Here is a 27,892-nt window from a genome sequence, read left to right as displayed (position 1 = left end):
GGGTCGATACCCTTCTTCAGACATTTAGAGCATTGTAGGTAGACAAAAGTGCTGGAGAAACTCAGCGGGTGCAGCAGCATCTATGGAGCGAAGGAAATAGGCAACGTTTCGGCCCTGGCACTGTGTTAAAGTAAAGATATTGTCAAGCTGGAAAGGGTACAGAGAAGATTTACAAGGATGTTGCCAGGACTAGAGGGTGTGAGCTATGGGGAGAGGTTGAGCAGGCTGGTCTCTATTCCATGGAGTAGAGGAGGATGAGGGGTAATCTTATAGAGGTGTACAACATCAAACGAGGAATAGATCAGTTAAATGCACAAAGGTAGACAGAAATGCTGGAGAAACTCAGCGGGTGAGGCAGCATCTATGGAGCGAAGGAATGGGTGACGTTTCGGGTCGAGACCAGGAAAGCATCTATGGAGCGAAAGAATAGGTGACGTTTCAGGTCGAGACCCAAGAAGCATCTATGGAGCGAAGGAATAGGTGACGTTTCGGGTCGAGACCCTTCCGGGTCTCGACCCGAAACGTCACCTATTCCTTCGCTCCATAGATGCTGCCTCACCCGCTGAGTTTCTCCAGCATTTCTGTCTACCTTTGATTTTTCCAGCATCTGCAGTTCTTTCTTAAACAAGCTAAATGCACAAAGTCTCTTGCCCAGAGTAGGAGAATCGAGAACCAGACCACATCGCCTAGGGTGAGGGGGGGGGGGGGGGGGGGAAGATTTACTAGGAGTAACTTTTTCACACAAAGGGGTGGTGGGTGTATGGAACGAGCTGCCAGAGGGGGTAGCTGAGGCTGGGACTATCCCAACATTTAAGAAACAGTTAGACAGGTACATGGATAGGACAGGTTTAGAGGGATATGGACCAAATGCAGGCAGGTGGGACTAGTGTAGGTGGGACATGTTGGTCGGAATGGGCGGGTTGGGCTGAAGGGCCTGTTTCCACACTGTATCATCTATGACTCATGTTCGGCACAGACATTGTGGGCTGAAGGGCCCGTACCTGTATCTGTGCTGCACTGTTTAATGTTCTTACCAGCAAAGGAATCATTAACGTTTAAACTATAAAAAGGATTGTGCTGTGATCCAGAAATGATGAACTGGTGAGCAGATTGTAAGTAATTCTTTTATCTGTCAGGCACAACACTGCAGCTGGATAATGATGCTGATCACAGGACAGTGTGCGTACATCAGCTGCTGCTTGCTAACTTTTTACAGTATGAATCCAGAGCTTATATATGGTGCTGCAGTAGAACTACTGCTTTACAGAGACCCGGGTTCCATCCCGACTATGGGGCGCTGTCTGTACGGAGTTTTGTACATAGAAACATAGAAACATAGACATAGAAATTAGGTGCAGGAGTAGGCCATTCGGCCCTTCGAGCCTGCACCGCCATTCAATATGATCATGGCTGATCATCCAACTCAGTATCCCGTACCTGCCTTCTCTCCATACCCCCTGATCCCCTTAGCCACAAGGGCCACATCTAACTCTCTCTTAAATATAGCCAATGAACTGGCCTCGACTACCTTCTGTGGCAGAGAATTCCAGAGATTCACCACTCTCTGTGTGAAAAAAGTTCTTCTCATCTCGGTTTTAAAGGATTTCCCCCTTATCCTTAAGCTGTGACCCCTTGTCCTGGACTTCCCCAACATCGGGAGCAATCTTCCTGCATCTAGCCTGTCCAACCCCTTAAGAATTTTGTAAGTTTCTATAAGATCCCCTCTCAATCTCCTAAATTCTAGAGAGTATAAACCAAGTCTATCCAGTCTTTCTTCATAAGACAGTCCTGACATCCCAGGAATCAGTCTGGTGAACCTTCTCTGCACTCCCTCCATGGCAATAATGTCCTTCCTCAGATTAGGAGACCAAAACTGCACGCAATACTCCAGGTGTGGTCTCACCAAGACCCTCCCCGTGACCTGCGTGGGTTTTCTCCGGGTGCTCCAGTTTCCTCCCACACTCCAAATTCCCCACGGCAATTTGTTGACCGACTGGGCCGTGTCTGGGTGGGTGAATGATGAGTTGGCCCCGGGTGCTGGACTGCACACAAAGCCCAGCCGGCGGGTCAGCTGAGGAGTTTTGACCCGGGCCGCGCGATGTCGCGCGCAAAGTCCGGCGCCCCGTCCAACTCATGAACCGATGATCGGCCGTGAGATGGAGGGGTGGCGGTGGTGTCGGCAGTAAGTAATGGTCTGAAGGTCGGACAGCTGGCCGGGTTTGCCGACCGACCGACGGGGCCACAGGCGAGGCGCTGCTGCTGCACTCCACGGGCTGCACTACGTCGGGACGGGTGAGGCGGGGCCAGACGTCCCGACAGTCCCCTCGACCCGAGTAGTAGCGGTCAAATACGGGACAAGGGCGGTCCCGTACGGGACAAACCAATATACGGGATGTCCTGGCTAATACGGGGCAGTTGGCAACACTGCCTCCCACACTCCAATGACGACAGGTTTGTAGGTTAATTGGCTTCAGTGAAAATTGTAAATTGTCCCTAGTGTGTGTAGGATAATGTTAGTGTGCGGGGATCGCTGGGCGGTGCGGACTCGATGGGCCGAAGGGCCTGTTTCTGTGCTTTATCTCCAAACTAAACCATAAACCTAAAGCTGCGTGGTTTGAAGGAAGCGTAAATTTGGGGGTATCTAGAAGAAATGGAAAAGTAAGTTTATCCGTGTTGGGGGTGCGATGGGAGGTGGGGTTTGTCGGGGAAGAAAGATTTGGTGACAAAAAGGAACTGCAGATGCTGGAATCTTGGGCAAAGCAGAAAGTGCTGGAGGAACTGAGTGGGTCAGGCAGCATGTGTGGAGGGAATGGACAGACGATGTTTCTGATCCAGACCCTTCCCCAGGCTGTTCACATTCACCGCCACTGACTACTCAAAGTCGTATTTGTACCAGTTCTAGAGCTGCTCGTTCCATGTACATGCTGCCCCTTGCGTGAAAGGTTTGCCCCCGAGGCCCCTCTTAAATCTCCCACCTTCCGAGGGGGAGGGACGGAGAGAAAGGGAATGCAACGGTTACTTGAAATTACAGAAATCAATGTTAGAATGGGCGATCGTTTGGCTAAATACTAACTCCTCCTCCCATTCCCACACTGACCTCTCTGTCCTGGGCCTCCTCCACTGCCAGAGTGAGGCCCAGCGCAAACTGGATGAACAGCTCCTCATATTTCGCCTGGCCAGCTTTTACACCCCAGCGGTATGAACATTGACTTCTCTAACTTCAAGTAACCCTTGCATTCCCTCTCTCTCCCTCCCTCCCCCACCCAAGTAGTTGCACCAGCTTCAAAGCCGTCTTGTTGAGTTTCATTGTCTGTAACTCATTTTCACCCAGGCCACAGCTAACACCGTCTCCTTTATCAATGTTACTTTTTTTGCATATCTATCATTCATTTGATCGATATCTCCCTACATCACCATCTGTATTTCTCGTCTCCCTTTCCCCCGACTCTCCGTCCGAAGAAGGGTCTCGACCCCAATTCCTTTCCCCCAGAGATGCTGCCTGTCCCGCTGAGTTACTCCAGCTTTTTGTGCCTATCTTTGTCACAAACCAGCATCTGCAGTTCCTTCCGACACATAGTTGAGCCAAGTCATAAACCTGCACTCCCGGCTGATGTGGAGATTTGCCTCCTTGGTAAAGTTCTCAGTGGCGAACTTAAACATTGCCTGGACAGTAACACGATCGCCCAACCACTCTGCCATGGGGGGGATCGGGCATTCCTCAGATTCCCAACATCTTCATGAACCCAAACAAAGATAAGACAAGGGGAGGTCAGGTTTCTGTTTGACAATGGAGTATTGTGTGCAGTTTTGGTCCCCTCATTTAAGGAAGGACATTCTTGCTATTGAGGGGGTGCAGCGTAGGTTTACAAGGTTAATTCCCGGGATGGCGGGACTGTCATATGCTGAGAGAATGGAGCGGTTGGGCTTGTACACTATGGAGTTTAGAAGGATAAGAGGGAATCTCATTGAAACATATAAGATTGTTAAGGGCTTGGACACGCTAGAGGCAGGAAACATGGTCCCGATGTTGGGGGAGTCCAGAAGGTTGAGAGGGGATCTTATTGAAACATATAAGATCTGAAGAAGGGTTTTGGCCCGAAACGTTGCCTATTTCCTTCGCTCCATAGATGCTGCTGCACCCACTGAGTTTCTCCAGCACTTTTGTCTACCTAAGATTATTAAGAGTTTGGACACGCCAGAGGCAGGAAACATGTTCCCGATGTTGGGGGAGTTGAGAACCAGGGGCCACACACAGTTTAAGAATGAGGGATAAGCCATTTAGAACGGAGACGAGGAAACACTTTTTCTCCCAGTGAGATGTGAGTCTGTGGAATTCTCTGCCTCAGAGGGCGGTGGAGGCCGGTTCTCTGGATACTTTCAAGAGAGAGCTAGATAGGGCTCTTAAAGATAGCGGAGTCAGGGGATATGGGGAGAAGGCTGGAATGGGGTACTGATTGTGGATGATCAGCCATGATCACATTGAATGGCGGTGCTGGCTCGAAGGGCCGAATGGCCTACTCCTGCACCTATTGTCTATTGTGTACAATGTGCCTTTTTATTACCAAGTGTCGAACAGAAGACAGAAGTGACAGAATCCCGCTGGTGTGGTCCAAAGCTGACACGAGTAGTGATGATAGTCAAGCATATCTGGATGGAAGGAATGGGTGACGTTTGTGGTCGAGACCCTTCTTCAGACCATTCCTTCTCTCCAGAGATGCTGCCTGTCCCGCTGAGTTACTCCAGCTTTTTGTGCCTAACTTCTTTCTTGCAGCAGCTTTAAAAAAGCCTGTTCAGGGCGGCGCGCTGGCCCAGCGATAGAGTTGCTGCCTTACAGAGTCAGAGACCCGGGTTCGATCCTGACCTCGGGTGTTGTCTATGTGGAGTTTGCACGTTCTCCCTGTGACCGCGTGGGTTGCTTCCAGTTGCTCCGGTTTCCCCCCACATCCCAAAGACGTGCGGGTTTGTAGGTTTAATTGTCCCCCCTGTAAATTGCCCCCCTAGTGTGTAGGGAGTGGGATAACTAGTGTGAACGGGTCAGCACAGACTCGATGGGCCGAAGGGCCTGTTTCCGTGCTGTATCTCCAAACTAAACTAAATGAAACTATTTGACATTTACTGAGGAAATAGCAATTCCTGCGCAAAATCGAAAGTCTGGAATTCCGGGGATATTTTCCGTTGTTCTCCCGGGAAGGGCCCAGGAATCTGCTCAGACGCAGCCGGAGAACGCAAGGCATCCGATTATATCGGTGGTGAAGGAGAGTGATGAGGTGTGAACCGCTGGACTATCAGCTGATGTGTCAGGCCGTAATGACTGACCGCTAGTGTTAGAACAACGCCACGCCCGCTCCATCGGTGACCTTGAGAAACATCGACAATAGTCAACCATTCGGCCCTTCGAGCCAGCACCGCCGTTCAATATGATCATGGCTGATCATCCACAATCAGTACCCCGTTCCTGCTTTCTCCCCATATCCCTTGATTCCGTTAGCCCCAAGAGCTAAATCTAACTCTCTCTTGAAAACATCCAGTGAATCGGCCTCCACTGCCTTCTGTGGCAGAGAATTCCACAGATTCACAACTCTCTGGGTGAAATTTTTTTTACCCATCTCAGTCCTAAATGGCCGACCCCTTATTCTTAAACTGTGTGACCCCTGGTTCTGGACTCCCCCAACATGGGGAACATTTTTTCTGCATCTAGCCTGCTCAATCCCTTAAGAATTTTATATGTTTCTATAAGATCCCCTCTCATCCTAAATTCCAGTGAATTCAAGCCCAGTCGACCCACAGCGAGAGTGTGGGTGACAGAGTGAAGCAGCTGTTTTAGTTTAGTTTAGAGATACAGCGCGGAAACAGGCCCTCTGGCCCACCGAGTCCGCGCCGACCAGCGATCCCCCCGCACTCTGTGGTGCAGCGGTAGAGTTGCAGCCTAATGCCCCTGTCCCACTTAGGAAACCTGAACGGAAACCTCTGGAGACTTTGTGCCCCATCCTAGGTTTCCGTGAGGTTCCCGGAGGTTTTTGTCAGTCTCCCTACCTGCTTCCACTACCTGCAACCTCCGGCAACCACCTGCAACCTCCGGAACCGCACGGAAACCTTGGGTGGGGCGCAAAGTCTCCAGAGGTTTCCGTTCAGGTTTCCTAAGTGGGACAGGGGCATTACCGCACCAGAGATCCGGGTTCGATACTACGAGTACTGTCTGTACGGAGTTTGCACGTTCTCCCCGTGACTGCGTGGGTTTTCTCCAGGCTCTCCGGTTTCCTCCCACACTCCAAAGACACTCAGGTTGTCGGTTAATTTGACTTCAGTAAAAATTGTAAATTGTCCCTACTGCGTGTAGGATAGTGTTAGTGTGCGGGGATCGCTGGTCGGCACGGACTCGGTGGGCCGAAGGGCCTGTTTCCACGCTGTTTCTCTAAACTAAACTAAACTAAACTAGGGATAATCTTTTAAAATTTGACCAAGCCAAGCAAAATAAACGAAACTAAACCGCATGGTAGAGCTGCTGCCTTACAGCACCAGAGATCGACGCTGGGTTCAATCCTGACGTTAGTGCTGTCTGTACATACGCATGATGATAAAATAATCTCAGCTAAATTAAAATAAAATTAAGTAAACTAAACCAATCCAAGCCAAGCCATTGAACGGACCGGGATGGAGATGTGTGTACTATGGAACAGGCTGGGCTTGTACACTCTGGAGTTTAGAAGGATGAGAGGGAATCTCATTGAAATTCATATAAGATTATTAAGGGCTTGGACACGCTAGAGGCAGGAAACATGTTCCCGATGTTAGGGGAGTCCAGAACCAGGGGCCACACAGTTTAAAAATAAGGGGTAAGCCATTTAGAACGGAGACGAGGAAACACTTTTCCACCCAGACAGTTGTGAGTCTGTGGAATTCTCTGCCTCAGAGGGCGGTGGAGGCCGGTTCTCTGGATACTTTCAAGAGAGAGCTAGATAGGGCTCTTAAAAATAGCGGAGTCATGGGGTTATGGGGAGAAGGCAGGAACGGGGTACGCATTGGGGATGATCAGCCATGATCACTTTGAATGTCGGTGCTGGCTCAAAGGGCCGAATGGCCTACTCCTGCACTTATTGTCTATTGTCTATTGTTTATTGGCAATGTACAGAAGCCAATTAACCTACAAACATTTCTTCGGCTAACGCAGCAAGCTTGTGCCAAAGTTAAACATGTACCTCTTTCCCCATTGATAAATAATGATGGCTGTTGACACAAACGTGTGGTCATTTCATTTGGACTTTGGCCACTGTAGATTACATTGAATGGCGGTGCTAGCTCGAAGGGCCGAATGGCCTACTGGTGCACCTGTTGTCTGTTGCCTATTGTCTATTGACGTGTGCTTGTCTTGCAGTTGATGTGCTCTACGGTGCAGAAGGCCCTGTTTGAGGAAGAAGATCGGGTGAGGAAGCTGGTGAACAGGGTGGCCATGTTGGAGGGCCGCAACAAGCAGCTGAAGGACAAGGTGAAGCGGGTGAAACGCACCCTGCGGCAGGTGAAGAAGAACTCGCAGCGGGTGGAGCAGCTGAACAAGAAGCTGCTGGAGAAAGCTTCCAGTGGGGGTCAGAATCCCGTCTACGCCAAGCCGGACTCTAACGTTGCCACGCTCAAAGGCTAACCCTCCACGCGGGTGGGATCACCGGGCCACAGATGGCCGGAGGGGAGGGTGGCGATCCCAAACATCACCCCTTCCTTCTCTCCAGAGGTGCTGCCGGTCCCGTTGAGTTACGCCAGCGTTTTGTATCTGTCTACGGCAGCAATCACTTTGTCCGTCTGCCGATATACTCAAGCTAACACTAGAGGTGCAGGCCATTTCAGTTAGCACGGTCACTCCACACTTGCTATACAATAGACAATAGACAATAGGTGCAGCAGTAGGCCATTCGGCCCTTCGAGCCAGCACCACCAATCAATGTGATCATGGCTGATCATCCACAATCAGTACCACGTTCCTGCCTTCTCCCCATATCCCCTGACTTCGCTATCTTTAAGAGCCCTATCTAGCTCTCTCTTGAAAGTATCCAGAGAACCGGCCTCCACCGCCCTCTGAGGCAGAGAATTCCACAGACTCACAACTCTCTGTGATAAAAAGTGTTTCCTCGTCTCCATTCGAAATGGCTTACCCCTTATTCTTAAACTGTGTGGCCCCTGGTTCTGGCCTCCCCAACACCGGGAACATGTTTCCTGCCTCTAGCGTGTCCAAGCCTTTTACAATCTTATATGTTTCAATGAGATGCCCTCTCATCCTTCTAAACTCCAGAGTGTACAAGCCCACAGCCGCTCCATTCTCTCAGCATATGACAGTCCCGCCATCCCGGGAATTAGCCTTGTAAACCTACGCTGGGCTCCCTCAATAGCAAGAATGTCCTTCCTCAAATTAGGGGACCAAAACTGCACACAATACTCCAGGTGTGGTCTCAATAGGGCTCTGTACAAACTCCCCAAACCACTCCGCAACAGCCTTGTGGCCTCAATCCTTATGGCAGAGAGGAAAGGAAAGCTGGAGAATCTAACTGTTCACTGTGTAAACCATTATTTTAATTAGGCCACTTTGTGTTAACTTTGCTGCAAGGCAGTGTATCCATCATCCATCTTTTATTCCTTGTAATCAAGCAAATAAACGTCGCAATTAGTGTTGGTGTGAGCACACTGCAGCCGTCCACACGCTTCTGTGATAAGTTCATAAGCGATAGGAGCAGAATTGGGCCATTCGGCCCATCAAGTCTAATCCACCATTCAATCATGGCTGATCTATCTCTCCCTCTCAACCCCTTCTCCCCATAATCCCGACTCCCATACTAATCAAGAATCTATCTATCACTGCCTGAAATATATCCACTGACTTGGACTCCACAGCCGTCTGTGGCAAAGAATTCTACAGATTCACCACCCTCTGACTAAAGAAATTCCTCCTCATCTCCTTCCTAAAAGAATGTCCTTTAATTCTGAGGCTGTGCCCGCTAGTCCTAGACTCTCCCCCCTCTCCACATCCACTCTATCCAGGCCTTTCACATGTTTCAATGAGGTCCCCCCTTATCTTTCTAAACTCCAGCGAGTACAGGCCCAGTGCCGACAAACGCTCATCATATGTTAACCCACTCGTTCCTGGGATCATTCTCTAACTGAGTTCGTTATTCTGCAGAAAGTGCGCAGTTTGTCTGCTCTCTCCGACAGCTTTCCCTGGACTTATATGTCACGTCTACAACAAATATATTGAAGGAATTATCTAGCGTTGTATCACCGCCCCAACGAGTTTGGGAATCACAATCTACATGTTATTTCCTCAGCCTCATGCAGAATGTTGTCTGATATATTTCAATTAAAATATATACTTTGCTAATTATTCTCTGTCTGATGATGGGTAGCAAGGTCTTGTTTTCCTGTTTTAAACCAGAAATGAATAAATAAATTAGAAAGAAGGAACAGCAGATGCTGGTTAATACACAAAAGAGTTGCTGCCTCACAGCGCCAGAGGCCCGGGATTGATCCCGACTACGGGCGCTGCCTGTACGGAGTTTGTACCTTTTCCCCGTGACCTGCGTGGGTTTTCTCCGGGTGCTCCGGTTTCCTCCCACACTCCAAAGACGTGCGGGTTTGTTGGTTAATTTGACTTCAGTAAAAATTGTACATTGTCCCCTAGTGCGTCTAGTATAGTGTTAGTGGCCCTTCGAGTCTACTCCGCCATTCAATCATGGCTGATCTATCTCTCCCTCCTAACCCCATTCTCCTGCCTTCTCCCCATAACCCCTGACACCCGCACTGATCAAGAATCTGTCAATCTCTGTCTTAAATATATCAACTGACTTGTGGCCTCCACAGCCGTCTGTGGCAAAGAATTCCACAGATTCACCACCCTCTGACATGTCACATTTGATGCTGAAGTATGAATCAATAAATCATATAACCATATAACCATATAACAATTACAGCACGGAAACAGGCCATCTCGGCCCTACAAGTCCGTGCCGAACAAATGTTTTTTCCCCTTAGTCCCACCTGCCTGCACTCATACCATAACCCTCCATTCCCTTCTCATCCATATGCCTATCCAATTTATTTTTAAATGATACCAATGAACTTGCCTCCACCACTTCCACTGGGAGCTCATTCCACACCGCTACCACTCTCTGAGTAAAGAAGTTCCCCCTCATGTTACCCCTAAACTTCTGTCCCTTAATTCTGAAGTCATGTCCTCTTGTTTGAATCTTCCCTACTCTCAAAGGGAAAAAGCTTGTCCACATCAACTCAGTCCATCCCTCTCATCATTTTAAAGACCTCTATCAAGGCCCCCCTTAACATTCTCCGCTCAAGAGAATAAAGACCTAACTTATCAAGGGGCAATCTTTTCACACAGAGGGTGGTGGGTGGGTGGATGAGCTGCCATGGGTGGGGGTGGAGGCAGATACGATCGTGGTGTTTAAGAGGCTTTTAGACAGGGACGTGGACACGCAGGGAATGGAGGGATACACATCACATGCAGGTAGAGGGGATTATGTCCAGCACGGACATTGTGGGCTGAAGGGCCTGTTCCTGTGCTGGACTGTTCTAGGCTCAAACTTCCAATGCAAAATTGGCAGACAGGATCACAGAATAGTTAGGAACAGACTGAATGGAAGGAAGTTTGGGATTTATAGTGTAATGAATGTATAATCCACGGGGCATCAGATTAAGCCAGACATTAAATGAATGTGAAATTGCTAAAGTTTTATTATGAGTTGACAAAGTTATTGGATTTTTTCGACATGAATCCAGGCCGGCGGCTCTTGCCCAAGACGATAAACATTTTCCCAAACTTCTCTAAAGACACAGGACAAGCACATTAGCGGCAGCGGGTAGAGCTGCTGCCTCACAGCGCCAGAGACCAGGGTTCCATCCCGACCACGGGTGCTGCCTGTATGGAGTTTGCACGTTCTCCCCGTGACCTGCGTGGGTTTTCTCCGAGATCCTCGGTTTCCTCCCACACTCCAAAGACGTGCAGGTTTGCAAGTTAATTGGCTTGGTGTATATAAAAATTGTCCCTAGTGGGTGTAGGATAGTGTTAGTGCACAGGGATTGCTGGTCAGGGTGGACTTGATGGGCCGAAGGGCCTGTTTCTACACTATGTCTCTTGAAAAGGAACAAAAAAAAACTGGCAACACTTATTTCATTTATCTGGCACCTTCAACCTGAGTTTTGTTTTTTAGTTTAGCTCAATTCTGGAGTACCGGCATGTCTGAAAAGTTCACCGTCATTATTTAGTTCTCCATCAACTTGGCACACAGTTTATGAATTAAGAATATCATTATATGTGTGTAAAAAAGAACTGCAGGCAGACACAAAATGCTGGAGTAACTCAGTGGGGCAGGCAGCATCTCTGGAGGGAAGGAATGGGTGACGTTTTGGGTCCGAGGAAGGGTCCCGACCCGAATTGTCGGCCATTCTTTCCCTCCAGAGATGCTGCCTGTCCTGCTGAGTTACTCCAACATTTTAGACAATAGGCAATAGGTGCAGGAGTCTGCGGAATTCTCTGCCAGAGGGCGGTGGAGGCCGGTTCTCTGGATACTTTCATTAGAGAGCTAGATAGGGCTCTTAAAGATAGCGGAGTCAGGGGATGTGGGGAGAAGGCAGGAATGGGGTACTGATTGGGGATGATTAGCCATGATCACATTGAATGGCGATGCTGGCTTGAAGGGCTGAATGGCCTACTCCTGCACCTATTGTCTATTGTCTATTGTTCATTGGAAGGTGCTTTGCACTTTGGACTAATGACATTCTTTTGCTGAAGGCTTGCAGCCCGACTCCTGAAATGTTTCTCTGGTCTCTCTCTCTCTCTCTCTCTCTCTCTCTCTCTCTCGAGTTTCCCCACATTTTAATAAACTGGTATAACTCGATGCCTGGTTGGTTTCTAGTAACCCATATCTTCATTACATTAATAGCTTCCACATTAACCCTGAATAGTGAAACCAGAAGCTAAGATGTACCCTCAGTAAATAATAATGGACATACCACTTAGCACATTCTTCTGCACGCTACACATGAATGCAGGTGCTTTTAGAATTATATTTTTGGGCTCGAAGCCAATTTGAGTTTTGTTCGTGGGCACTCAGGTATTTTAGTTGAGTTGAGTTTAGTTTAGTTTAGACAATAGACAATAGGTGCAGGAGTAGGCCATTCAGCCCTTCGAGTCAGCACCGTCATTCAATGTGATCAGAGGGCGGTGGAGGCCGGTTCTCTGGATGTTTTCAAGAGAGAGCTAGATACGGCTCTTAAAGATAGTGGAGTCAGGGGATATGGGGAGAAGGCAGGAACGGGGTACTGATTGGGGATGATCAGCCATGATCACATTGAATGGTGGTGCTGGCTCGAAGGGCCGAATGGCCTACTCCTGCACCTGTTGTCTATTGTGTAATGATCATGGCTGATCATCCCCAATCAGTACCCCATTCCTGCCTTCTCCCCATATCCCCTGACTCCACAATTTTTAAGAGCCCTATCTAGCTCTACCTTGAAAGCATCCAGAGAACCTGCCTCCACCGCCCTCTGAGGCAGAGAATTCCACAGACTCACCACTCTCTGTGAGAGAAAAAGTGTTTCCTTGTCTCCGTTCTAAATGGCTTACTCCTTATTCTTAAACTGTGGCCACTGGTTCTGGACTCCCCCAACATCGGGAACATGTTTCCTGCCTCTAGCGTGTCCAAACCCTTAACAATCTTATATGTTTCAATGAGATCTCCTCTCATCCTTCTAAACTCCAGAGTGTACAAGCCCAGCTGCTCCATTCTCTCAGCATATGACAGTCCCACCATCCCGGGAATTAACCTGGTAAACCTACGCTGGGCTCCCTCAATAGCAAGAATGTCCTTCCTCAAATTAGGGGACCAAAACTGCACACAATACTCCACGTGTGGTCTCACTAGGGCCCTGTACAGCTGCAGAAGGACCTCTTTGCTCCTATACTCAAATCCTTTTGTATGTTAGCTTTCATTGCAAAAGGATTTGAGTATAGGAGCAGGGAGGTTCTACTGCAGTTGTACAGGGTCTTGGTGAGACCACACCTGGAGTATTGCATACAGTTTTGGTCTCCAAATCTGAGGAAGGACATTATTGCCATAGAGGGAGTGCAGAGACGGTTCACCAGACTGATTCCTGGAATGTCAGGACTGTCTTATGAAGAAAGACTGGATAGACTTGGTTTATACTCTCTAGAATTTAGGAGATTGAGAGGGGATCTTATAGAAAATTACAAAATTCTTAAGGGGTTGGACAGGCTAGATGCAGGAAGATTGTTCCCGATGTTGGGGAAGTCCAGGACAAGGGGTCACAGCTTAAGGATAAGGGGGAAATCCTTTAAAACCTGGATGAGAATAACTTTTTTCACACAGAGAGTGGTGAATCTCTGGAACTCTCTCTGCCACAGAGGGTAATTGAGGCCAGTTCATTGGCTATATTTAAGAGGGAGTTAGATGTGGCCCTTGTGGCTAAGGGGATCAAGGGTATGGAGAGAAGGCAGGTACGGGATACTGAGTTGGATGATCAGCCATGATCATATTGAATGGCGGTGCAGGCTCGAAGGGCCGAATGGCAACTCCTGCACCTAATTCTATGTTTCTATTTGATTCCTCTTGTTATAAAAGCCAACATGCCATTCACTTTGAATAGCAGTTCATTCACATCCCATTTGAACGTTGCCCCTTGCAACTCGTGATGTTACACAGGAGAGAGTGCAAAGAAGATTCACTAAGATTAATCTTTACAAATATACAAAGATTTATCGAGAACCTTTAGGTTAAATGTGAAGGGGGAAAGATTTGATAAGAATCAGAGGGGGTGACCTTTTCACACAGAGGGTGGTGGGTGTATGTAACTCAGCGGGTCAGGCAGCGTCTCCGTAGAAATGGAATGGGTGACATTTTTGGTCGAGACAATTCTTTAGACCTCCTCCGCCAGCTCGTTCCATACACCCACTGAGTGAAAAAGGTGCCCCTTGGGATCCTATTAAATCACTCCCCTCTCACCTTAAACCTATGTCCACTGTTTCTCGATTCCCCTGCCCTGGGTGAAAGTGTCTGTGCATTCACCCTTATCTATCCCCCTGGTGATTTAGTACACCTCGATTACATCACATGCCTCATCCTCCCGCCCTCCAAGGGATAAAGTCCGAGTCTGCCCGACTGCTCCCAAATTATAAATTCACCATGTGTATTCCCCCGGGCTCCCTGTCCTCTCTCCAGCATTGAGTCTGCCAGAGACAGGTGCAATATTCATTCTGTTCAACATAAATCTCCGAGACGAGGGGGGGGGAAGTTAATTGACCTTAATGGGGAAGATGGAGAGTGTAATATGGTATATGGCTTGGGCCAAAGCCAGATTTTTAGCTGCGAATCCCTCTTACAAAGAACCTTTTCTTTTGCAGCTCCCTAGAAAATCTTGCAACCTGCTGCTTTAGGTGCCTTGAAACAAACAGGCCACTGTGGGAAGAAGGAACTGCAGATGCACTGCGCTTGTCACAATCCCTCCTGCCGCTTGGAAGATCATTGATCCTTTGTTCTTTGGTGCAGCATTGAAGCATCGTGTCTCTGCTCCGTGCTGAGGTTTCAGGATCCACATGCGGCGATCCTGGTGATTTATTCCCCATCTGAAGAGAGGCTCTCTCCTCCCATGAATTCCGTTGTGATTTAGTAAACAGCAGGAGGTCTGGGTTGTGGATGTTGACTCACCCCTGGGCTAATGCGTTGGGAAGTCAAGGGATTGTGTGTGGGATGTGGTCGAGACGAAACCCTAACCTTGACTGGTCAACGAGAGGCTTAGGTAACCAACTCGAAGCCACACACATCAACGTGAGTTTAGTTTAGTTTAGTATTGTGAATCGAGGACCAGAGGACATGGGTTCAAGGTGAAGGGGTAAAGATTTAATCGGGATCCGAGGGGTAACTTTTTCACACAGAGGGTGGTGGGTGTATGGAACGGGCTGCCAGAGGAGGTAGTTGAGGCTGGGACTATCCCAACATTTAAGAGACATTTAGACAGGTACATGGATAGGACAGGTTTGGAGGGATCTGGGCCAAGCGCGGGCAGGTGGGACTAGTGTAGATGGGGCATGTTGGCCGGTATGGGCTAGTTGGGCCGAAGGGCCTGTTTCCACCCTGTATCACTCTATGACACTAACAGTTAAATGACTCTTGGATATTTAATCACAGGGTAAAACTAAAGGGCCTGTTCCACTGTACGAGCTAATTCAAGAGCAGAGTTTCCCCTGATTCGAACTCGGAGATTTACGGTAATGGTCGCTGGTAGGTACTCGGGGCTCTCGTGGACATGTTGAAAAATCTTCACGAGTCTTCCCGAGCCTACCGCGTTTCCCGAGTACCTGCCGTTAGCGTTGCGAGCCGCTAAGAGACGTCCCCGAGCTCCGACGTACCCGCTACGTACATTCCACGTGCTTACCACGAGTTTGATTTTTTTTTCAAACTCGGGAGAGCTCTTGGAATGAACTCGTACAGTGGGACAGGGCCCTAACAAAGTATAGATAAAAAGATGGAAGATTGCCACATTGTGGTGATGTGTACACATGTGTACCTATCAAACACATACCGATGTTTGCAGTCAGTATAAGTGGGTTGATTTTAATTTTAAAAATATGTTCATCTAGTAAAATGCAAGCAGAGATCATAAATTAAAATCCCCGCATGCGATTTATCTTTCGCTGACGGCAGTTAGAATTCCAAGCGAGCGGCTTAATCATCGTGTCCGATGGGGCGGGAGAGATGGAATTTATTAGCATCAGTTAGTCGGCGTTACTGGGCGCAGACGGCCCTCGTTTCAACAGCGCCCTGACGAACAGGGGGTTTAAAACGAGATTGAGATGTTTGACTTTAGAGATTGAGTCTTCTTCTTAGAAACATAGACAATGGGTGCAGGAGTAGAGGCCATTCGGCCCTTCGAGCCTGCACCATTCGCCATTCAATATGATCATGGCTGATCAACCAACTCAGTATCCTGTACCTGCCTTCTCTCCATACCCCCTGATCCCTTTAGCCATAAGGGCCACATCTAACTCCCTCTTAAATATAGCCAATGAACTGTGGTCTCAACTACCCTCTGTGGCAGAGAATTCCACAGATTCACCACTCTCTGTGTGAAAAATGTTTTCCTCATCTCGGTCCTAAAAGATTTCCCCCTTATCCTTAAACTGTGTTCTTCTTGTGTACAGCGTGCACAGCCTACAGTTGTAGGGACAACTTGTTCTATTCGATTGTGCACGCCAGGTTGATTGCATTCGTCGAAACAGGGCAGACCGCGTGAAGGTTGCAATCTCCCACCCCAGAGATTGAGTGATACAGTGTGGAAACAGGCCCTTCGGCCCAACTAGCCCACACCAGCCAACGTGTCCCATCTACGCTAGTCCCACTTACCTGCATTTGGTGCATTTCCCTCTAAATCTGTCCCAACCATGTACCAGTCTAACTGCATCTTAAATGTTGGGATAGTCCCAGCCTCAACTACCTCCTCCGGCAGCTCGTTCCATACACCCACTCATGTGTGAAAAAGTTACCCCTCAGATTTCTATTAAATCTTTTCCCCTTCACCTTAAACCTATGTCCTCTGGTCCTCGATCCCCCTACTCTGGGCAAGAGACTCTGTGTATCTACCCGATCTATTCATAGAAACATAGAAATTAGGTGCAGGAGTAGGCCATTCGGCCCTTCGAGCCTGCACCGCCATTCAATATGATCATGGCTGATCATCCAACTCAGTATCCCGTACCTTGCCTTCTCTCCATACCCCCTGATCCCCTTAGCCACAAGGGCCACATCTAACTCCCTCTTAAATATAGCCAATGAACTGTGTGGCCTCAATTACCCTCTGTGGCAGAGAGTTCCAGAGATTCACCACTCTCTGTGTGAAAAAAGTTCTCATCTCGGTTTTAAAGGATTTCCCCCTTATCCTTAAGCTGTGACCCCTTGTCCTGGACTTCCGCAACATCGGGAGCAATCTTCCTGCATCTAGCCTGTCCGACCCCTTAAGAATTTTGTAAGTTTCTATAAGATCCCCTCTCAATCTCCTAAATTCTAGAGAGTATAAACCAAGTCTATCCAGTCTTTCTTCATAAGACAGTCCTGACATTCCAGGAATCAGTCTGGTGAACCTTCTCTGCACTCCCTCTATGGCAATAATGTCCTTCCTCAGATTTGGAGACCAAAACTGTATGCAATACTCCAGGTGTGGTCTCATCAAGACCCTGTACAACTGCAGTAGAACCTCCCTGCTCCTATACTCAAATCCTTTTGCTATGAAAGCTAACATACCATTCGCTTTCTTGTAAATTCCTCTCATGATTTTATACACCTCTATAAGATCACCCCTCATTCTCCTGCGCTCCATGCAATAGAGACCCAGCCTGCTCAACCTCTCCCTGTAGCTCACACCCTCTAGTTCTGGCAAAAGCCTCATAAATTTTCTCTGTACTCTGTCCAGCTTGACAATATCTTTCCTATAACAACTTATAAGATGCAGCGCGGAAACAGGCCCTTCAGCCCACGGAGTCTGTGCCGACCAGCTTCCATCCTCTATACTAGCACCACCCTACACACACACTAGAGACTATGTACAATTTTTTTCCAAAGCCAATTAACCTACAACCTTGCACGTCTCTGGAGTGTGGGAGGAAACCGGAGCACCCGGAGAAAACCCACGCAGGTCACGGGGAGAACGTGCAAACTCCGTACAGACAGCACCCGCAGTCAGGATTTAAAGCAGCATCTGTGGAGAACATGGATAGGTGACGTTTCACAGAGTGCTGGAGTAACTCAGCGGGTGCAGCGGCATCTATGGAGCTAAGGAAATAGGGCAAACTCCGGGTCGACAGCACCCTTCCGGGTTTCAGCCCGAAACGTTCCCTATTTAAAGCAGCATCTGTGGGGAACATGATAGGTGACGTTTCACAGAGTGCTGCAGTAACTCAGCGGGTCAGGCAGCATCTGTGGAGAACATGGATAGGTGACGTTTCACAGAGTGCTGGAGTAACTCAGCGGGTCAGGCAGCATCTGTGGAGAACATGGATAGGTGACGTTTCACAGAGTGCTGGAGTAACCCAGTGGGTCAGGCAGCATCTGTGGAGAACATGGATAGGTGACGTTTCAGGTCCAGACTCATCTTATCAACTTCTTGCAGACCCAAAACGTCACCTATTCCTTTTCTCCAGAGATACTGTCTGATTCGCCGAGTTTAGAGATACAGCGCAGAAACAGGCCCTTCGGCCCACCGAGTCCGCACCGACCAGCGATCCCCGCACATTAAACACTACCCTACACACACTAGGGGCAATTAACAAATTTACACCAAGCCAATGAACCTACAAACCTGCACGTCTTAGGAGTGTGGGAGGAAACCGAAGATCTCGGAAAAAACCACGCAGGTCACGGGGGGAACGTGCAAACTCCGTACAGACAGCACCCGTAGTCGGGATGGAACCCGGGTCCCTGGTGCTGTGAGGCAGCAACTCTACCCGCTGCTCCACTCTATCTTTAGTTCCTCCCTGTACAAAAGCAAACGAGGACTAGTTTGGCAGTGGGCTGTGGTCACAGGGTGAGTGGACACATCTACACATTATTAACACGTTGACAGACGCAACTTAAATCCTTTAACTTTGCTCAGGTGTCGAGTTGCAATCGCAGCGAGCCTTGCGTGACATTCGCAGACGGTGAGGTGGCAGCTATAGACCTTAACCATATAAACCCCACTGCTCTACAACATACCCCCTACTCCCGCAGTCCATCAGGAGCGAGGGAGGTGGCTGGTGGAGCCACTGCCTCACAGCACCAGAGGCCAAGTTTCTATCCTGACCTCAAGTGCTGTCTGTGAGGAGTTTGCACGTTCTGCCGGAGACTGCGTGGGTTTCCTCCGGGTGCTCCGGTCTCCTTCCACCTCCCAAAACGTGTGGGTTTGTGGGATAATTGTCCCTCTGTAAATTGCCCCCTCGTGTGTAGGGAGTGTTTGAAGAAGAAGAAGGGTCTCGACCCGAAACGTCACCTATTTCCTTCGCTCCATAGATGCTGCTGCACCCGCTGAGTTTCTCCAGCATTTTTGTCTACATTCGATTTTTCCAGCATCTGCAGTTCCTTCATAAACAGGGAATGGTTGATGGTCGGCAGGGATTCGATGGGCCGAAGCGCCTGTTTCCATGCAGTGCCCAATGTCATACCTTAAAGTCGAACACATCTCAGTTCAGTTTATTGTCATGTGTATAGGAGCAGGGAGATTCTACTGCAGTTGTACAGGGTCTTGGTGAGACCACACCTGGAGTATTGCGTACAGTTTTGGTCTCCAAATCTGAGGAAGGACATTATTGCCATAGAGGGAGTGCAGAGACGGTTCACCAGACTGATTCCTGGGATGTCAGGACTGTCTTATGAAGAAAGACTGGATAGACTTGGTTTATACTCTCTAGAATTTAGGAGATTGAGAGGGGATCTTATAGAAACTTACAAAATTCTTAAAGGTTTGGACAGGCTAGATGCAGGAAGATTGTTCCCGATGTTGGGGAAGTCCAGGACAAGGGGTCACAGCTTCAGGATAAGGGGGAAATCCTTTAAAACCGAGATGAGAAGAACTTTTTCCACACAGAGAGTGGTGAATCTCTGGAACTCTCTGCCACAGAGGGTAGTTGAGGCCAGTTCATTGGCTATATTAAAGAGGGAGTTAGATGTGGCCCTTGTGGCTAAGGGGATCAGGGGGTATGGAGAGAAGGCAGGTACAGGATACTGAGTTGGATGATCAGCCATGATCATATCGAATGGCGGTGCAGGCTCGAAGGGCCGAATGGCCTACTCCTGCACCTAATTTCTATGTTTCTATGTACCAAGGTACAGTGAAAAGCTTTTGTTGCGTGCTAACCAGTCAGTGGAAAGACAATACATGATTACAATCAAGTCTACCTTGATAACGGAATAACGGAACATGATAACGGAATAACGTTTAGTGCAAGGTAAAGCCAGCAAAGTCCGATCAAGGATAGTCCGAGAGTGATGCAAGAAACGTTGAGATTTAGGAGCGTGGGGCGATTGTAATATGTGATTGTAGTTCTGCTTCTGTGGCCAGTGTGCAAATAGTCACCATGGTAGGGCACCAACTTTGAAGTTCACTGGAGTTTAGAAGGATGAGAGGAGATCTTATGGAAACATATACATTTATTAAGGGATTGAACAGGCTAGGTGCAGGACAATTGTTCCCCATGTTGGGGGAGTCCAGAACCAGAGGCCACACACAGTTTAAGAATAAGTGGTAAACCATTTGGGACTGAGTTGAGGAAAAACTTTTTCACCCAGAGAGTTGTGAATCTGTGGAATTCTCTGCCACTGAAGGCAGTGGAGGCCAATTCACTGGATGCTTTCAAGAGAGAGTGAGATTTAGCTCTTGGGGCTAATGGAATCAAGGGATATGGGGAGAAGAAAGCAGGAACGGGGTACTGATTGTGGCTGATACACAAAAATGCTGGAGAAACTCAGCGGGTGCAGCAGCATCTATGGGGCGAAGGAAATAGGCAACGTTTCGGGCCGAAACCCAGAAGGGTTTCGGCCCGAAACGTTACCTATTTCCAGAAGGGTTTCGGCCAGAAACGTTGCCTATCTCCTTCGCTCCATAGATGCTGCTGCACCCGCTGAGTTTCTCCAGCATTTTTGTCTACCTTCGATTTTCCAGCATCTGCACAGTTCCTTCTTAAATACTGATTCTGGATGATCAGCCATGATCACGTTGAATGGCGGTGCTGGCTCGAAGGGCCGAATGGCCTCTACTCCTTCACCTGTTGTCTATGTTTCTATGTTTAAGAAGGAACTGCAGATGCTGGAGAATCGAAGGTTACACAAAAAAGCTGGAGAAACTCAGCGGGTGCAGCAGCATCTATGGAGCGAAGGAAATAGGCAACGTTTCCTGCTTTAACCGTCTATGTTTCTATGTTGTCCTCAAGCAGTTCTCCAAGAACAAAGTCAACAACACCAACACAGCCACATCCATGATGACCAAAACTCAATTTTATTTCAGGGAAGCCATTGATTCCCAAACCTCCCAAATACATTATAAATTGAAGTTATGATTGTCAAAGGCAAAGGACCTCTTCAGGCCTGTTACTATATAAGCCCCATTCTCAATCTGCAACACCAGAAGCCAAAGTGTAAACTCTATTCATTACATGCATGTTACAAGTACATTACTGAACAAGATGGGAAAGTAATAGAACTGACAAAAACATCTGCAGTATTATTTTAGCGACTTAGAGACATTCCTGGTCTGAAGAGTATATCTTGAAGCTCCTTAAAACATGCCACAGAGTTTATTACAGGTGAATGCTTACAAGTCATTTTCTCCGTCATTTAAACTTACCAAAGGGAGGGGCTTTGTTATTTGGGGGGGGGGGGGGAGAGAGACGGAATCCTGCCTTTGAGCCCCTGCAGCCCGACCCTGCCTGTGCAGTGTACGCATCCTCAAGCAAGGGGTTACAGAGTAGGTAGACACACATAAAAGCTGGAGTAACTCAGCGGGACAGGCAGCATCTCCGGAGAGAGGGGATCGGGTGACGTGTCGGTCGAGGGAAGGTCGGATATATTTTTTCGCAGTGGCTGCTCCAGAGTTCGGGTTGAGATGACCAACAACTAGCTGCCAAGAAGCTGCTAAAGCCATTGCATGCATCTGGGCAAGAGTGGACGTTGGTGGAGTTGGTATTGTGCTGCTGCAAGAATGTAATTGTTCCATCTGGGGCATGTAATGCCCCTGTCCCACTTAGGAAACTTGAACGCAAACCTCTGGAGACTTTGCGTCCCACCCGGAGGTTCCCGGAGGTTTTTGTCAGTCTCCCTAATGGTCGAAAGTGGTTTCTGCTTCTTCTATGTCCCGGCCATTATTTCAAAACCGGCCCCGACTAAAAATAGGTCGCCGTTTTAAAAATCGGTAATTTTCTAGTCGAAGCCGGTTGCGATGCTAGTTGTAGGTGGTTGCCGGAGGTTGCAAGTAGTGGAAGATCTTACCTACCACTACCTGCAACCTCCGGCAACCACCAGCAACCTCCGGCAACCACCTTCAACTAGCATCACAACCAGCTTCAACTAACAAATTACCGATTTTTAAAATGGCAACCTATTTTTAGTCGCGGCTGGTTTTGAATTTTTTGAAATAATCGTCGGAACATAGAAGAAGCGGGAATCACTTTCGACCATTAGGGAGACTGACGAAAACCTCCGGGAACCGCATGGAAACCTTGGGTGGGGCGCAAAGTCTCCAGAGGTTTCCGTTCAGGTTTCCTAAGTGGGACAGGGGCATTACAGTAAAACACGCTACGACTCTTGAATCTTGCTCCCGTCGATAAGGTCAGAACTCACCGATTTATTTGGGCATTAGTGAGACGTGAGCGAGGAGAATGCTGCACCTGACATCAGCCTCCTGTTATATCGACCCCTTCACCTTAACTCATCGTGAAACCCCCCCCGCTCTGTTCATTGGCAGTGCGCTTGTCCACCCACCAGCAAGCAGAGGTTCCACGTCAACAAACACCGCGATTCACCAGCAGCTTGGCACACGATACACAAGTTGACCATTTTGCAGAACCTTCCCCACACTGCACAAATATCAAAAGAGAAAAAAAATCCCAGCAGATGCTGGAAACATGAAAACAAAACTGGGACAATGCAGGAAACACTCAACAAGTCAGCCAGCCTCTGCGGAGAGAGAAAGACAGCCAACGTTGAAATGTTAAGCAGAAATGTTTTGCGGGTAAATGCTGACCCGGGAACCATGTTCAGCACAGACATCGTGGGCCGAAGGGCCACAATTCTCCATGTTACACGTTAACTCTGTGTCTCTTTTCTGCAGGTGCGGTCGGACCTGCTGAGTGTCTTTCCTGCATCTTCTGGTCGTTTTAAAATTCTCAGTCAGGGGACAGGTTTAGAAATAGCTAGTGGTTGGCAGAATGGCGAGGGGCTCCGTCGACACATGCAAACATGCATCATCTACACACAGGGATGGTTTCACAGTTAGATCTGGATCAGTGTTCAAGGGGGGAAAAGCACAGGCGGTGTGATGGTCTGGCCCAGGCCATATCACATACTATAGTCACTTGAAATGCAATGTTTGTTGTCAATTCTGCGGGCGATTTAGCATGGAGGAATTAGGAGTTGTGTCTCGGAGTTGGCAGTGATGTCGACATCGTGTCAAAAACCTGTGGTGCTGAGAGTTTAGTCTTTATAGCGGAATCACTTTAAGGGGGAATTGAAAGAGCATTTAACAGGAAGGGAGTCACATATACAGTAAAACCCTCGTTCTAACGGACCATTACAAAGGGATTCGCACCAATCACCTAGAGGTCACTCCCTAAAACAACGAGTTGCTTTCAAAGGCAACGTTTTTTTTAACGGCAAATAAATGTATTTTTGTTACTGCAAGCTAAACATATTAAAGGCTGATTGTTACATTGTTTAATAGAGTTAAGTGTTGATCTAAGCAATGCCTTGTCAATTCCAATGCCTTGTCAATTCCAATACTATAAATACACTTGCTCTGCTGAAACTTTACACTAACACCGTCAATCCTGATATGAGATGACCAGGGAGGTTTTTGGAGAAGATGAACTCTTCTGAAGACACGAGGAACTGCGGGTGCTGGTTTAATGGTCCAGTAAAATGCTGGAGTAACTCAGCGGGTCAGGCAGCATCTGTGGAGAACATGGATAGGTGACGTTGCGCAGAGTGCTGGAGTAACTCAGCGGGTGCAGCAGCATCTATGGAGGTAAGGAAATAGGCAACGTTTCGGGTCGAAACCCTTCCGGGTTTCGGCCCGAAACGTTGCCTATTTCCACAAGAGTGCTCCCGAAACGTTGCCTATTTCCTTCGCTCCATAGCGGGCTGCACCATAACTCAGGGGTCAGTATCTGTGGAGAACATGGATAGGTGACGTTTCACAGAGTGCTGGAGTAACTCAGCGGGTCAGGCAGCATCAGAACATGGATATGGACGTTTCACAGAGTGCTGGAGTAACTCAGTTTCAGGCAGCATCTGTGGAAACCCTTGACGTTTCGGGATCGAGGCCCTTGTTCAGATGAACGTTGATCGATGGTTGGTGTGGGCTCGGTGGACTGAAGGACCTGTTTCCTGCTGTATCTCAGAACTAAAACTGTCAAAATACTAACCAATGCTGATCTCACCACGGAAACTTCCACGGAACAAAATAGAGAGAGTACAGAGGAGATTTACTAGAATGTTGCCTGGGTTTCAACAACTAAATTACAGAGATAGGTTGAACAAGTTAGGGCTTTATTCACTGGAGCGCAGAAGGTTAAGGGGGGACTTCATAGAGGGATAGACAAAAATGTGGAGAACAGACAGATTGATGTGACAAGTTTTCGGGAATCGAAGACCCTTATTCAGAATTAAGGGACAGAAGTTTAGGGGTAATATGAGGGGGAACTTCTTTACGCAGAGAGTGGGTAGCGGTGTGAAGGAGCTTCCAGTGGAAGTGGTGGAGGCAGCCTTGGTATCATTCAAAAATAAACTGGATAGGCATATGGATGAGACCAATGCTGGGTTATCTATGAGTGCAGGCAGGTGGGACTAAGGGGAAAAAAAACGGACTTGTAGGGCCGAGATGGCAAACAAAATGAAGATGGTTATTGGTTATATGGAAAATCAGCAGGCAAATGCAAACAAATGAAGATCTTTCCACCTTATCCCCGGCAAATGACAGAAATGCAAGGATTAATGTTAAACCAGTAAAATATTTATGAGCTGAATGCTTTAAACAGCAGAATTATGAGGGTTTCGCCTTTAAATTCACCAACAGTAGATTAGTTTAGTTTAGTTTGATAGTTTAGTTTAGTTTTGAGATTGAGCATGGAAACAGGCCCTTCTGCCCCACCGAGTCCGTCACCAGAGATCCTTGCACGCTAACACTGTCCTACACAATTTTACATTTGTACCAGGCCAATTAACCTAAAAGACCTGCACGTCTTTGGAGTGTCGGAGAAAACCGAAGATCTCGGAGAAAACCCTCGCAGGTCACGGGGAGAACGTGCAAACTCCGTACAGGCAGCACCCATGGTCAATAGACAATAGACAACAGGTGCAGGAGTAGGCCATTCGACCCTTCGAGCCAGCACTGCCATTCAATGTGATCATGGCTGATCATCCCCAATCAGTACCCCGTTCCTGCCTTCTCCCCATATCCCCTGACTCCGCTATTTTTAAGAGACCTATCTAGCTCTCTCTTGAAAGCATCCAGAGAACCGGCCTCCACCGCCCTCCGAGGCAGAGAAATCCACAGACTCACCACTCTGCGAGAAAAAGTGTTTCCTCGTCTCCGTTCTAAATGGCTGACTACTTATTCTTAAACTGTGGCCCCTGGTTCAGGACTCCCCCAACATCGGGAACATGTTTCCTGCCTCTAGCGTGTCCAAACCCTTAACAGTCTTATATGTTTCAATGAGATACCCTCTCATCCTTCTAAACTCCAGAGAGTACAAGCCCAGCCGCTCCATTCTCTCAGCATATGACAGTCCCGCCTTCCCGGGAATTAACCTTGTAAACCTACGCTGCACTCCCTCAATAGCAAGATTGGGATCGAAACGGGGACTCCTGGCGCTGTGAGGCAGCAACTCTACCGCTGCGCCACCGTGCCGCCTTAGTCTTTCAGATACTGTTACCGTGAACTGCCTTTTTAGCCAAACTATTTACTGCTTGTCCAGATCCTCTGAAGATAAACTGTTTAGACAACCATGATGTCATCTGATAACCATGTCTCACAATGGCCAAAAAATAAATAAAATAAAACAAACCAAAATATTTTTTAAAGGTTCCAGATCCGTCAGAGCATCAAAGATAAAAATTCAGCACCAAAGTTTTCTGGCAAAAGAAGCAGGGAATTTCTTGAACTTAAAATAAAATGTATATATATCAATTAATTCAAGCAGATGTTGGTTTATCTGGAGGATGGGGAATGATGTCAACAGGTCCATGTTTATATCTTGAGGGGGTACATTTTGTATTTTTTGATGAATTTTCAGTCATAGTCTTTTAGGAATGCACGACAAATTGTAGTGGTACGTAACGTTGAGAAACGGTTAGCCCGGGATGAAGGTGGACAAAAATGCTGGAGAAACTCAGCAGGTGAGGCAGCATCTATGGAGCAAAGGAATAGGTGACGTTTCGGGTTGAGACCAAATCTGGGTGAGGCAGCATCTATGGTCGCCCAAGGAATAGGTGACGTTTCCTATTCGTACAGACCTATTTACTCACCTATTCCTTTGCTGCAACAATGCTTTCCATGTTACTTGATAGGTTGAAAAGTCGCCTATTCTCTTCGCTCCACAGATGTTAAGGGGGGACCGCTGAGTTTCTCCAAAATTTTTGAGGGATCCAGAGTTGATGTCGATCTTTTCAGTTCCTTCTCAAACATGACAACCTTTAAGAAACATTTAGACAGGTACATGGATAGGACAGTTTTGGGGGGGATATGGGCCAAACGCAGGCAGGTGGGACTAGTGTAGATGGGGCATGTTGGATGGTGTGGGGCTTCAGACTGACTGAGCAGCGCTAAACGTGGAACAAAAAAGCGTCAGAAATGTGTTTAAAAAAAATTGCGATAGGATGCGGTGCTGGCTGGAAGGGCCGAATGGCCTCCTCCTCCTCCTGCACCTATTTTCTATTTTCTATAATCGATAAACTTGATGAAATGAGGAAAACCTTTTACACGTACAACCAGACACATTCGCGAGAGGTGAAAGCAGCAAAGATAATGCTATGATCTAGCCCTGAATAGTTAAAAGGCTTTGCCCATCTTTGGGCAAAGAAATTATTTTAGTAAAATAACTTTTTTGTTGTTATAGCCCCGATAGTTTGTCTCACAGCGATTTTGCTTTTAGACCGTCAGTCCATGTCGGAGTAGACTTGATGGGCCGAATGGCCTAATTCTGCTCCCAGTTTATAAGTTTATTTGGCCTTCCATCACAGCTATGTGATGGATGTTTATGTAAAATGTAATTATGTTGTGTCTGGGGTCTATTGTGTGTAATGTATGGCTGCAGAAACGGCATTTCATTTGGACCTCCAGGGGTCCAAATGACAATTAAATATACTCTTGACTCTTGACTTCTGCTCCCAGAACCTGTGAACTTGTTTCACGAGGTTTACAAGTGTAAAACCCCTGTCCCACTGTACGAGTTCATTCCAAGAGCTCTCCTGAGTTTGCCCTGATTCGAACTCGGAGATTTACGGTGATGGCCGCTCGTCGGTACTCGGGGCTCTCGTGGACATTTTTCATCATGTTGAAAAATCTTCACCAGTCTTCCCGTGCTTACCTGCCGTTAGCGAGTCTTCCTGAGTACCTGCCGTTAGCGCTAAGAGTCGTCCCTGAGCTCCGACGCACCCGCTACGTTCATTCTCCGTGCTTACCACGAGTTTGATTTGTTTAAAACACGGGAGAGCTCTTGGGATGAACTCGTACAGTGGGACAGGGCCGTTAGGGTTTTCCTCGGAGTTCCAGGAGGAACGGGAGGAATTGAAGGAGAGATAAACGATGGCTTGCGTTGCTCTGCTAATGTCTTGCTCCTTGGAGAATGGACGTCCAGGGCAAAGGCTGGTGCTTCTGAGAAAAAAACGATGGCTAAGGAACGACACGAACCGTAGACGTGAGATATGGCGAAGGAAACATCGCGGGGTGATATGCACAGCACCAGATACCATTAAATCCATCAGCACATGATTCAATGCAGTTTATGGAACACGTATTATATAAGAGTTAAACAGTATAAAATATGGCCTTTATAAATCCACCCTGGGTTCCCACGAGAACTCAGTGCACATGCAGGGTGAAGTCGCTTGGATTGTGGGATGCATCACAGTGAAGTTGTTCCCCATTA

General features: G+C 47.8%; 2 protein-coding genes across 3 annotated transcripts in view; one reads left to right on the top strand and one right to left on the bottom strand.

The window, feature by feature from the left end:
* ccdc3a (coiled-coil domain containing 3a) overlaps window positions 1-27,892 on the top strand; it is a 58,914-nt gene that overhangs the window by 23,621 nt on the left and 7,401 nt on the right. Inside the window, exon 3 of one of the 2 annotated variants that reach the window (XR_008725260.1) lies at window positions 7,373-7,884. Coding sequence is in view for 1 of the 2 variants with exons in the window: in XM_055653470.1 (XP_055509445.1) it covers window positions 7,373-7,636 (264 nt within the window). In the remaining variant the exon portion in view is untranslated. Of the gene's footprint in view, window positions 1-7,372; window positions 9,435-27,892 lie in introns of those variants that run through there. The other variant, XM_055653470.1, reaches the window with a different exon arrangement.
* Window positions 27,130-27,892, bottom strand: part of camk1da (calcium/calmodulin-dependent protein kinase 1Da) — a 59,842-nt gene continuing 59,079 nt past the window's right edge. Inside the window, exon 10 of the mRNA XM_055653519.1 lies at window positions 27,130-27,892. This exon is cut by the window's right edge and continues 140 nt beyond it. The gene's annotated coding sequence lies outside the window, so the exon portion shown is untranslated.

The sequence above is a fragment of the Leucoraja erinacea genome, chromosome 22, assembly GCF_028641065.1.
Source record: "Leucoraja erinacea ecotype New England chromosome 22, Leri_hhj_1, whole genome shotgun sequence".
NCBI classification, from domain to species: Eukaryota; Metazoa; Chordata; class Chondrichthyes; order Rajiformes; family Rajidae; genus Leucoraja; species Leucoraja erinaceus.
The sequence above is the reverse complement of the archived record's forward strand: the minus strand, read 5'-3'. Positions and strand labels throughout refer to the sequence as shown.